The 12,668-nt window shown below is 32.8% G+C and overlaps 1 protein-coding gene across 1 annotated transcript in view; it reads left to right on the forward strand.

Moving 5' to 3' along the window:
• Positions 1-12,668, forward strand: part of barr (non-SMC condensin I complex subunit H) — a 346,268-nt gene that overhangs the window by 131,011 nt on the left and 202,589 nt on the right. Inside the window, exon 7 of the mRNA XM_090391808.1 lies at positions 11,676-11,747. Coding sequence (XP_090247934.1) covers positions 11,676-11,747 — 72 coding nt within the window. The remainder of the gene's footprint in view (positions 1-11,675; positions 11,748-12,668) is intronic.

Raw genomic sequence — 12,668 nt, forward strand, 5'->3', positions numbered from 1 at the left:
ACTTCTTTTCTTGATTATTGCGATGAAATTAGCATGCAAAATGTTGATGCTGGAACTAATGTATTTATATGCTGTTATCAGATTTTCAGGTGGCCATGAAACAAAGAGATTAGTTGATGATTCATGTTGGTTTGATCATGGCACTAATCCCAAAATTAAGAACAAAACGAAGGCCTCAGTGAGTTAGAGTCCTAGAAAATTAGTAGACGGAAGGTTAGACATTATGTAACTGACTATATGAAATATCACAGACTTTCACAAACTCTTATCATCCCACAATACTTAAATTGTGTTACTCAAAAATATCATTATCATAATATGAAGGATAAGGAGATCATATGTATAAAAATAAACTGCCTGTAAAATATAAACACAAGAACCTTTGAAGAATAATAATTTCAGTATTTTTTGCAGGTAATTTTTTTTGTAATGATGCAGTTCTTTAAGTAATAAATTAGGCTAGTAGATACTTAGGAACAAACATTTTTGATTCATTCTTGCAGTTAACATTCTTACAGTCAATAAGTTTTTCCACATTATTTTATTATCAAAAAAAAGATATGACAAATTTTGCTTGTTTTCATAAAATACTTCACTCCCCCCCCTTCATTTCAATGATGTCAAGAAGTAACTGGTAGGTTTTTTACACCAGAACATTCTAAACTACAAACCACATCTACTGAAGTCCTTACTGTTAATTTGTCAATACTGTATTGATGTGGGATTAATTAAACTGCACATGTACAAGGGTGGTCTGAAAAGTTCTCGGCCTAGCAATGAAAACACGGATTTATAATTTCAAAATTATTTTTATTTTTCAACATAATCTCCCTTAAGACTAATACGTTTATTTCAGCAATGCCCCAGTGCGATTATCCCATCCCTGTAGTGGTTCTCAGTAAGATCTGCAAAATACTTCTCTACAGCTTCAATCACCTTGATTCGGGAAAAAAAAAAAATGCTGACCAGCGAGGAAGAGTTTTAGTTTTGGAAAGAGATAGAAGTCAGAGGGAGTCAAATCTGGACATAGTGTAGATTCCTTAATTTTCCCATTGCCAAAACACCTTTGTGTGCAGGTGCATTGTCTTGATGAAAGATGATTTTTTTCTTCTGCAAACTGGGTCTTTTCTCATGAATTTTTTCGTCTAGTCTGGTTAAAAGATCGTAATAATATTTCCCAGTTATTGTTTTACCCTTTTCAAGATAATTAATAAACAAAATTCCTTTAGCATCCCAAAACACCTATGCCATGACCTTTCCTACTGATGGAACCGACTTTGTCTTCTGTGCTGAACAACTGGCTTCTGTCCACTGTTTTGACTGATTTGGGATTCTGGTGTGTAATGGTGAATGTGAATCCAAGTCTCATCCATAGTAATAAATCAGTGCACAAAATCAGTTTTATTCTTGTTAAAATGCTCCAAGCACTTTTCAGAGATTTTCATGCGAATGCATTTTTGATCTGCTGTGAGCAAGTGTGGTACCCATCTTGAGCAAAGCTTTTTCATTTGCAATTCTTTATGCAAAATATATCATACATGTTCTTTTGAAATACCTATAGTCTTAGCAATTTCATGTACTTTGACTCACCAGTCATCCAATACCATATCATGCACTTAATCAATGATTTCTGGTGTTGTTACAATTTTTGTACATTCTTCACATGGATCATCTTCAAGGCTGGTATGGCCATGTTTAAACTTGGTGGCCCATTTCTTATTTGTTAAAAATGAAGGAGAAGAGTGCCCATAAACTTTTATGAATTTCTTTTGGCATTAAACATTCTTTTTCAAAGACTTTTATAACTGCACAATACTCAATTTTATCCATTTCAAGGGATACAGACAACACTTTTGCTTCAGACAGCTGTATAAAACAAACCACTTGATAGAATGACTTGCATTTCACATGGATGCTTATGACATATGTACCAACTTAGAGAAAAAAAAATTCTTTGCTGATAGTGTTGCCATCTATAGTTGAGGCCAAGAACTTTTCAGACCACCCTCACAGTTGTGTTGTTTACTATCTAGATGTTTTTTTAATCATTATTTTATTTATTATTATTTTTTTTAACCCTGCTAACTTGGAATTACATATCATGACTTGCAACATTTACTATTAATGGATGTAAAGAAAAGGTATAAGTTATGTTTTGTGATCTTAATGTTTACTATAACATCTAATGAAAAAAATATTCTGTTTATGTATTACAATAGATATAAAAGAAGTTTAAAATATACCTTTGAATGGTGTACATGACACTAATGTAGTGTTGCATATGTTGCTTGAGGATATATTTTGAATTTTTATAAGTTAAGTTTTTTTAATTATTTATACCATACTAGATAATTAATGTTATTACTAGCATTCTGTCAACAGGTTTTTTCCAAATTAATCTGTTATTTGAGAGATCTTCATTATTGTCAAATCTTATATCGTGGTCTTTCTCCAGACCCTTTTCTGCCATCCTGGTATAAAACATCTGTTTTGCTAATCTTCACTGTCCTCTTCTGTTTGAATTTGACATACCACTTTAGATTAGCTCTCTGTTCATCATTCTTGAATGTTAGTGATATCATATCCTTTCTAATATCTTCATTTTTAATCAGTCCCTCCCACTGCCCTTTGTTTGCAAGCTTAATTTTCCACAGAACACTTTATCTTGGTGTCTAAATTTCCATTGTATTGTTTTATTTCTAACTAAACTTTCAAATCCATAAAATATGTTTAAAGATCATCTTACATACTGCTAGTTTGCCTAATTTCTTTCTTATTCCATATAAATTTATTCAACCATATTTAACCATACTAGCTTTGCTTATTCTGTTTTTCCATATTTCATTTCCATCTTCACTAAAACTTGTGTCTAAAAAGCTGCTATATGTTTTACTTGTTGAAAATACAGTGGGTGTTTTTCATATTCCTACCTGTTTTCAGAGGTTTTTTTTTTTGTCTTTTAATTGATTTTCTACTTTTTTTTTTTTTTTAATAATTTTAATACCAAATTTGTTACAACAACATTCAGTTCCTTCTTCTTAATGAAGTGCAAAGAATTATTCAACTTGCTGTTTATCTTACATGTAGTAATAATAACATTGATACATTTTCAGAAAGACTGGAATCAATCTTGTGTATTTTTGATGCACTAATTTTTAGTCTTTCTCAGAATTCCCTTCCAAATATCAATTCAAGACAATTGGTTTAATACTGGAATCTGACCTCTTAGCAAGCCTTGATATTGTGAGCTTATTTACAAATGTTACCAGAGATATAATACATTATGATTTTTATAAGAACTCATCCCTTCTGATATCTCAAACATTAAAAACTGCATAGACAGTATATTGTTCATGAATACTACAGGTACAAAGAGAGTTTAACCATGCCGGACAATTCATCGTGGGGAAAATTCATTGCGAGAAAATTCTTCGCAAGAAAATTTAAAATCCTATTTCATATCATTTCCATATATGAAAAAAAAAAAAAATATATATATATATATATATATATATATGTGTATATATTTTGTGTATTATTGATTATTTCAATTATATTTAGCATTGTGAAATTTTTTATTCTGTATAAAGTTATTAATATTCTTTCTTACTACAGGCTCTGTAGATGAAATATCAATTGTTACAAAAATGGGATAGGACGGTTGGGGAGAAAGTAATTATATTAAAGAAAATTATAATAAAATTACATAAATACTATCATAATGTAAATCAGCATAAGTAAATTGCCATGTGCGACTTCAATACTAGTCTTTACCTTTTCTTCCAATACTAGTATTTTATTTACATATTCCTGTTATTCCTATTAACCGTTTTGTTAATAGTTAGAATAGTTATTAGGGAGAACAAAATATGTAACAATAGTTAGAGAGAAAGGGCACAATATTTAAGAATATTTATTCTTCTAACAGTTCACTATTTTTCTGTTATGCACATTTAGACATCCATCCAGGTGTGATATATTTTTTTATCTGAACAAATTCAGAAGGTGGGAAAAAAAAGAAGATTTCAGTTATTGAATACATGTATATATTTTTTTTAAATCTCTCACTTTTCCTGCATAGTAAAGACATCTTTCATGCTGCTATTGTTTGCAGAGCTAGTTTAAGATCTTAGGTTCAATTTTGAGTAATTATATTAAAGAAAATGATAATAAAATTATGTAAATACTATCATAATGATGTAAATCAGCATAAGTAAATCTGTGGCTTCAATATAAGTCTTTACCTTTTCCCCTAATACTGGAATTTTATGACACCAAGAAATTTTATATTTAGCGTTTTTTACTGAAAACACACACACACACATTTAAAAAAAAAGCCATATACATATATATCGATACAATTAAAAAGTTACGAAAGACTAACTGAATTAAAGAGTCTTATCTCCCATAAAGGGGATAGATGTAGACCATCAGGTCTGTTTAAGTTGAGCGAGTGAAGTAAAGTTTCACGTTTCTTTATAAAGTTGTTCCATGAGGAACCGACTTTTGTGAAGGACTTTTGTCTTGTTCCAATGAACTCTATATCTAGTGTTGATGACGTGCTCCGCAAGTCCAGATTGTTCAGGTTCAAGGTTTTGAATATACGAATTGTGTTCTTCTATCTGAATAAAAGCAGATCTTCCCATTTGTCCAAAATAAGATAACCCATGGGAGCAAGGAATTTGGTAGACACCTGGATGACTTAGATGCGGAAGCTTGTCCTCTGGAGAAGTGATAAAGGTGGCGATTTTTCTGATTGGTCGCACGGCAACAAAAATATTTAGTAGTTTCAAGACTTTTGCTATGCGTTCACTAATGTCTTGCACATAAGGAATAGGAATACACGTTATTTCTTCAGTATTTGAAGAGGAAGATATATCAAAACTACTTAAAGCTCTTTTGATGAAAGAATTCTTATATCCATTAGATAGAATAGAGGAAATAATATATTGCAGTTCTTTCTGTAATAGTTCCTCTGAAGAACAAAAGGTGTGGGCTCGATGAACCAGTGTATTCGATCCTTATCTCAAAAAAACAGCTAACAAAGCACGTTTTGAATGTGCAAAAATTCTTTTTAATGCCAAGTCTCCTCGTTCTAATCTTTCTTACTTGGAATCAAAAGCACTGAAAAAAAAATTGTAATTATTACAAAAGCTGACAAAGGGAAGGCTGTAGTAATTCAAGACAGAAGAGAATATGAGAGAAAAATGTCTACTGCTCCATGATTATTCAACTTACAGGCCCCTCACATCGGATCCAATCGGTAGTCAGTTAACTTAATTCTCTTATAGATAATGTATCTCTATGGGATGAAGATCAAAAGAAAAAACTTAAAACCTCTTTCAGTCGTCCACCTAGATTGTATGGTCTTCCAAAAGTTCATAAACCAGGCATTCCGTTAAGACCAGTGGTAGACTGTATAGGTTGCCCCACTTATAAAATTTCAAAATTTTTATCAAGTTTATCAACTTCTTCAACTAGAAGAACTGTTACATATATAAAAAATTTGTTGCATTTCAAAAATATAATTTTAGATCTTCATTTTGCCACTTCAGATATTATGATTAGTTTAGATGTTTCATTATTTACCAATGTTCCTTTATCTGACACCATTGAATTACTGAAACAAGAATTTCCTTCAGACATTGTTAAATATTTGATTTTGTAATGCATTCTGGTTATTTTTCCTTTAAAAACAAGTTATATCAACAAATCGAAAGGACAGCAATGGGCAATTCTATTTCTCCTGCTATTGCCAACTTCTGTATGGAGCACTTTGAACAGTATATTTTTGACAACATTTCACCTACTCATTGGTTCAGATATGTAGATTACATTTGTTCTTCTGATGAATTACAACAACTTCTCCAGTTCATGCTAGAAGTAGAAGTAAATAAGCAATTAGCCTTTTTAGGCCTTTTGATTCTTCACCAACCAGATGGTAGCCTACACTTCTCAGTCTATAGGAAGGAGACTCATACAGGACATTATATCCATGCTGAATTCCATCATCATCCCAGTCAAAAGGCAAGAACTATTAAAACACTGGTTCATCGGGCCCACACCTTTTGTTCTTCAGAGGAACTATTACAGAAAGAATTGCAATATATTATATTTCCTCTTTTCTATCTAATGGATATAAGAATTCTTATATCCATTTTAATAGTTTTGATATATCTTCCTCTTCAAATACAGAAGAAATAACGTGTATTCCTATTCCTTATGTGCAAGGCATTAGTGAACGCATAGCAAGTCTTGAAACCACTAAATATTTTTGTTGCCTTGCGACCAATCAGAAAAATCGCCACCTTTCTCACTTCTCCAAAGGACAAGCTTCCACATCTAAGTCATCCAGGTGTCTACCAAATTCCTTGCTCTCGTGGATTATCTTATTTCAGACAGATGGGAAGATCTGCTTTTATTCAGAGAGAATAACACAAGTTGTATATTCACTACCTTGAACCTGAACAATCAGAGCACGCCATCAACGCTAGACATAGAGTTCATTGGAACAATACAAAAGTCGTTCTTCATGGAACGGCTTTATAAAGAAACACGGAAACTTTACTTCACTCACCCAACTTAAACAGATCCGATGGTCTACGTCTATCTCCTTTATGGAAGATAAGATTCTTTAATTCAGCTAGCTTTTCCTAACTTTTTAATTGTATCGATATATATGTATGTGGGTTTTTCAAATTTTTTTTTATTATAAATAAGTTAGGAAACTTAAAATCCTTGTTTAGTTATCTTACATGAGCTACTTAGGTGGCACCCTTTGGTATTTTCAGTTATTGTTTTAATTAGCCTTTTTACATGTACTGAAGATGCCTATGATATTAAGGCGAAAATTTTACTATTAAATAATATTTTATGTGAGTTAATTCCATTATCATAATTTTAAGTAACTTCCAATACTTAAGGCTCAAATATAAATAATACTATAAATGACATAATATTAAGAAAATATAAAGCTCTCAATCAACACAGGAATCTAAGAAATATATCGAAATCGCCCCTCATCATCTTTAGAAACAAAAATTAGGCTTTCAAAGCAAGTTATCTTCTTATATCGTGGAGAAACATGGAACGTTTCCACCCAAAAAAGCAATAAAAACCTTATTAGCTATAATACAACCTGCTTAAGACTGTTACATGGTTACTCTTGGGAGGATCATATTCATAATTCCACTCTTTTAGAAGAGGCAAAAACCCTTGATTGAAAACCCAATGCAGACAGCAACATGATTGACTTGGACATCAACTGAGACATCCTCGTTCTTTATAATTTGACATTTTAGTTTTATACACCCCCTCAAATGGACAAAGATGGAGAGCAAGACCAACTAAACAATTCTGGCAGTATATTTAACCACCTTATCAGCACAAATTCTCTCTCCACAAGAAATAATTCAACTGGCTCAAAACAGAGATGCCTGGAAAGCTACATATAATAATTAATGTTTTCTTATTCCTATTTATTTAGTTTGTTTCCCTATTTATAAATTGTAAGTTGTAAATAAACCACGGTGATGAACAACCGACTAGATAGTTTATCCTCTCCCACCAATGAGCTCTGGATTCGAAACTTGCAATAGGCATGGATGTTTGTAATTGTTATTAAGTGAGAGATGAATTTCTTCCTCTGAAAATACTAGAATTGGAGGAAAAAAGTAGACTTATTGCAGCTGGAGATGGCAATTTAGCTTATGCTGATTTACATAATTATGATAGTATTTACATAATTTTATTATAATTTTCTTTAATATAATTACTCAAAAGTGCACCTATGATCTTAAACTAGCTCTGTAAATGATAACAGTGTACAACATATCTTTCCAATGTAGGAAAAGTGGAGTCATTTTCAAAATACACGTATATTCAATAAATGAAACGCCTCATCTTCTGAATTAGTTCACATAAGATTGTGTGTGTGTGTGTCAGATCTGGATGGATTTCAAAGTGCACAGAAAAACAGTGAATGGTTTGTAGAATAAATATTCTTAAATATGGTGCCCTTTCTCCCTAAACCAGCTTATTCCAGTTTTGTAAATATTAATATTCCATCAGCAGAACCTGTAGTTATCTAAGTAAGAAAGAATATTTACAACTTTTTAAGACGAAATGGAAATTAGGAAACTCACCGATCATTAAAATATTACTTTCACTGTATAAGAATAAAAATATTATGCAAATATAATTAAAATCTAAATAAATAATACATAAATATATAAAAAAGTTATATTTTGTGAAATTTATCTTGCACTGCATTTACTTTTCATATATCGGTGTCAATGCAATATCATTTCAATTTTCTAGCGAATAACATTTTCAGTGAATTTTTTCCGTGATCAATAATTTGCGTGATAAGTTTACCCTGTGATTAATTGTCTGTGAGCCGAGTTTAACCATTGATCATTGCTTTTTGCACAGCAAAATTGTTCATAGAGTCCTTGAGAACATCTTTAGAGAACTGCTATTTAAAACCCAGAATCTGGTGATTGTCATGTTAACAACATTTTCATCATCTGGCCAAGATCCGGAAAAAAAAAATAGAAGAATAACAATGTACACCATTGCATCTGCTCATGATAGAATTAGAAAATAATATGTTTTTCTCTCCTTTAGGTTGCCTTTCATGGTTGGTGAAACACCACTGCCTTGTTAATTAGCCTGAAGTTGACACCTGGCATGTTTGGTTGTCATAGCAAAGGTTCCATCCCCCCCCCTACTGTTCACATACTGTATAATGACATCAAGGGTATGCCATTGACATTCGGTAGGGACTCTGATCCCTCCTTTCTCTCCATAAGGTACATAAGTAAATTGGTTCTGAAGGCTGGATGCTGTATAGTGCATGGAACTGAACCTTATAGTAATAAATCAAGGAACTTCTTAGCACATACCCAAAAATTCTGCTCCCCACTTACTCTGCTCATTGTGCCTTGAGGGAGTCTGAGTACGTTGGTATTCAAGAGGAACTGTTGGGACCATATGAGGACAGGAGACTGGGTTTCCTCTGAGTGAGCAGTATGTTTGTGAGTCTTTCACTTCCTGTTTTCATGAGCCTACTTTTTAACTCTTCCTCCACATCAGCAATGAAGACAGTAATATATTATAAAACATTTAACCCATGAAAGGAAAGTAACAATTTAATATAATCTTCTGTGTATTTTGCGCACTGTAACATGAGTATCATTCAGGAAGAGGTCAAAACTGGTTACAACATTCAAATTATGAAATACAAGAATGAGCCATATAGCATGATTATATTTCCTTGTGTCTCACTCAGTCCAGCTGAGTGAATAGGAAAAAGCACTTCAAGTTCCAGGAAACCAAGCATAGTTCTATAATTCAAGGAGGTTAAACATTTAAAAAAAAAAAAAAATGAACAGTTTATGGTGATTACTTTTCAAAACTTTGAGATAGGCTTGTAGCTCAGTTGATTAAGATTAGGGCAATGATGTAGAGTTTTCACAAGTTTCAAGGAATACACAGTCAAGTTTAAATCTACTGTTGTAGATTTTAAGATTGTCCACCTTTATTCCAGTATCATATTCCAGGTCAGGTAATGACTGAGTTATGTTGGCCTAGGTAGCCAAACGATAACTGGGCTGGAACCTCTGGGTCACTAAGATAAGGCCAGGAATCTTGAGTCTGTTTGGGATGATGTCAGGCACATGGATCTTTTGAAGTAACAGGACATTGATGTTCTTATTCTGAAATATTTTTCCAATGACTTCGGCTTTGGATCTTGAGAGACCTTCAATGTTCAGGGAGCAAATCCTGAGGTTTGGTTGATGTGGGGACTGTAGTACACTTTTCGTGGTCTGCACTCCCATGTGGCCCTTGTTATTCCAGGTGACAGTTGAGAGCCAGCATGAGACTCAATAGTGTGACAATACATAGCTGAGCAAAAAGAAGTCCAGGAAGGACTTCTTTTGACTCATTTTTAAATGTGGGATGGTGGCACAGAAAGGCTGTGGTTGTAGTAGGGTGTAGTTGTATTTGAGACCGATGATTCCTAATGGAACCTCAACTGGCAACCTAAACAAATGCAACTACACCCTACATGAGTCTTTCTGAATCAAGGGTGGTTCTTATGCATTCATGAACTGACATTCCATTTCAGAGAATTCAGAACCTTGAATTCATCATGTTTGATTTGTTCTTGCTCAAAATTTCCTTATGAAAGTTTATTGCATTCATTTTTCTTCCCAAACTCTGATAATCACCCTGACTTCTTTGAAAAGCTGGTGGTCAAAAAGAAAATCTAGTTCTATAAAACTGGATTTTCTGCTGTGGAAATAATCCAGTAGCAGAATCATCTTTTATGAGGACTCACTTCATACTGGCTGCTCTAATTCCACTGATCAAACAGGTAGTGATGCCAAAGTATTTGCCAACAAACACACACAGTCCTACTCGCAAGAATCCTTGACCAGCTTTACCATCCTGCCAACACCACAAACTTCTTCGTAACAAACTCCTCTTTTCAATGCACTGCAGATGCCATTTCTCCACTTTGCACACCTCAGACACAGGGCATGTTCAAATTTTCTTCACTATGAAACAGTCATCACCAAGCCATTCTCAAAGGTGCCAAATGAAACTACGTCTGTAATTTCTACTTCTTGTAGTCCTTTCCACCAACTGTTTCCATTCTCCAGATCCAGACACTTGCTCTGACTGAATAACTGAAAACTAAATAACTATAATAACTAAAATAATTTAATCAATATTTCCTGTATTTTGCTAAAGTCAAATTGACATCATAAGGAAACAGTATATACAAATAAAGAAATGGGTACACAGGCATATATAAGCAAGAGAAAAAGTAATGTGAAGAAAAACAAGGCAAAGCCTAAATTGCATCTCCTAGTTGGTTTGATTGGGCATTCTTCATCCCTGGGCTGAAGGTTTGAGAATAAATGTTTCCCCATATTTGAGGCAATTTTACATACAAATTTATTGAAGAGAGGGTTTTTTTAGGGCAGAGGCAGATTCATGGAATAGTCTTTATTGGTATTCACTTATGAAATAAGGTGGGTTTCTTTCTCTCAGATTTTGTGGCAGTTTTCCAAGGCATGGCCTGCAAGTTCTTCTGAGTGATCATAGTAGTAGTTGATGTAGTCTTTGTGTTTAGGGATTCTAATACTGACTTTCCTGTCTGTTTGACCACATCAGGAGAGCATATAACTTGAGGGTACTTACAGACACCAAATAGATCTGAGGAGAGCAGATAAGGATGCCAATTTTTTGTATGGTCTGAACATGGTAACTAGATTGTCTGAATATACATTGTTTTTAGTTTTTGTTTTGAGGTATCTCTGTTTTTGTCTTCACCTTAACAACACCAATTATGTTGACATGTTATTTTTGTAATTTGCCTGCTAATTCTGTTTCTTTTCATTGACACTATTTCCAACATTGATGCCTATCATCTTTGCAGATAACCATCATCAAATGTTTAAGTGGTTGTTAGTTGGCCACACAAGCAAACTACTTCTTCTAGTAAGTGATTAAAACATGTACTAAATTAAAACTCATAAAATGGCTAAAATCATAGGAAAATTTGTATTGAGCAGCTAAAGAAAATTCTGATCATCCTATCATTGAAATATCTATCTAAAGAAGACTTTTTTTTGAATTAATAATATTGATTTGAATTTTAGATAAAAAAGAGCAATACTGTTGAGCAGAACATAAAGTCATTGAATATTAGCAAACTGGAACAAGGTTATGAGGTATGTTTGTAATACTTTTACACAGATTAAATATGTATTTGTGGTTGATTTGTTAGATTGTACTAAACAAATTAAGTATCTGAAAAGTTTTCTTGTATGTGGCTTCATTTTTCAGTTTTGAATTCATTCTTTTATGATTCCACAAATCTGGTTATAATGAAAGCTTAGATAATCATTTGTTCAATACAGCAAATAGTGCAAAAATTAACAGATATTTAATGATGTTGCCAACATTCATTTCAAATAATAGGGAAATTTATTCAATAATGGAGAGTTTATAAAATTTAAATTTAAATTCCTTAATTGCAGTATATGCAAGAAGAGGTATTTTGATTTGTTCTAAAACACGTTAGCCTTTCTCACCGATTAGTGAATGCTAATGTCAGTCAGGTTGATTCAGTAATACAGTTCTACTTTAATATGCCTTTCCAAATGCACTTATTACAGTCTTATATTGTAAAAACAGTGTTCAACATGTATACAATTGCCTCATCTGTTTTTACATGAGTGATGTAGTCATACACTACAGTGTAGAACAAGCATACTCCTATGGTCTATCAACATGAATCCTAAACACAATGGTAGTACTTAAAATGGAAATTAAATCTGGAAAGAGAGTGATTTGCTAGAGAAAAAAAATAAGCAACTAGTAATTATGAGCATTTACTCTTAATTACTGGTTAAGGAAATTACTGCATGATAAAGTAGATTACATATGCTCAGTAGAGCCATGAATCACATTCACATTTGTGACAGTTCTTGTGAAGAAGAAAACAGATTGATAATATACTTTATGGGGAGTGAATTAATGTAGTCACACAGTGTGCATGATCAGATGAATTTGCCCAGATTATCATTTTCAAAGCTCATATATCATAATTCCGTAGATTTGGTATATCAGACAGAAGGTACATATATCAG

Source organism: Typopeltis vanoorti, chromosome 4 (assembly GCF_054136105.1).
Source record: "Typopeltis vanoorti isolate ZY-2024b chromosome 4, IOZ_Tvanoo_1.0, whole genome shotgun sequence".
In the NCBI taxonomy this organism is placed as follows: Eukaryota; Metazoa; Arthropoda; class Arachnida; order Uropygi; family Thelyphonidae; genus Typopeltis; species Typopeltis vanoorti.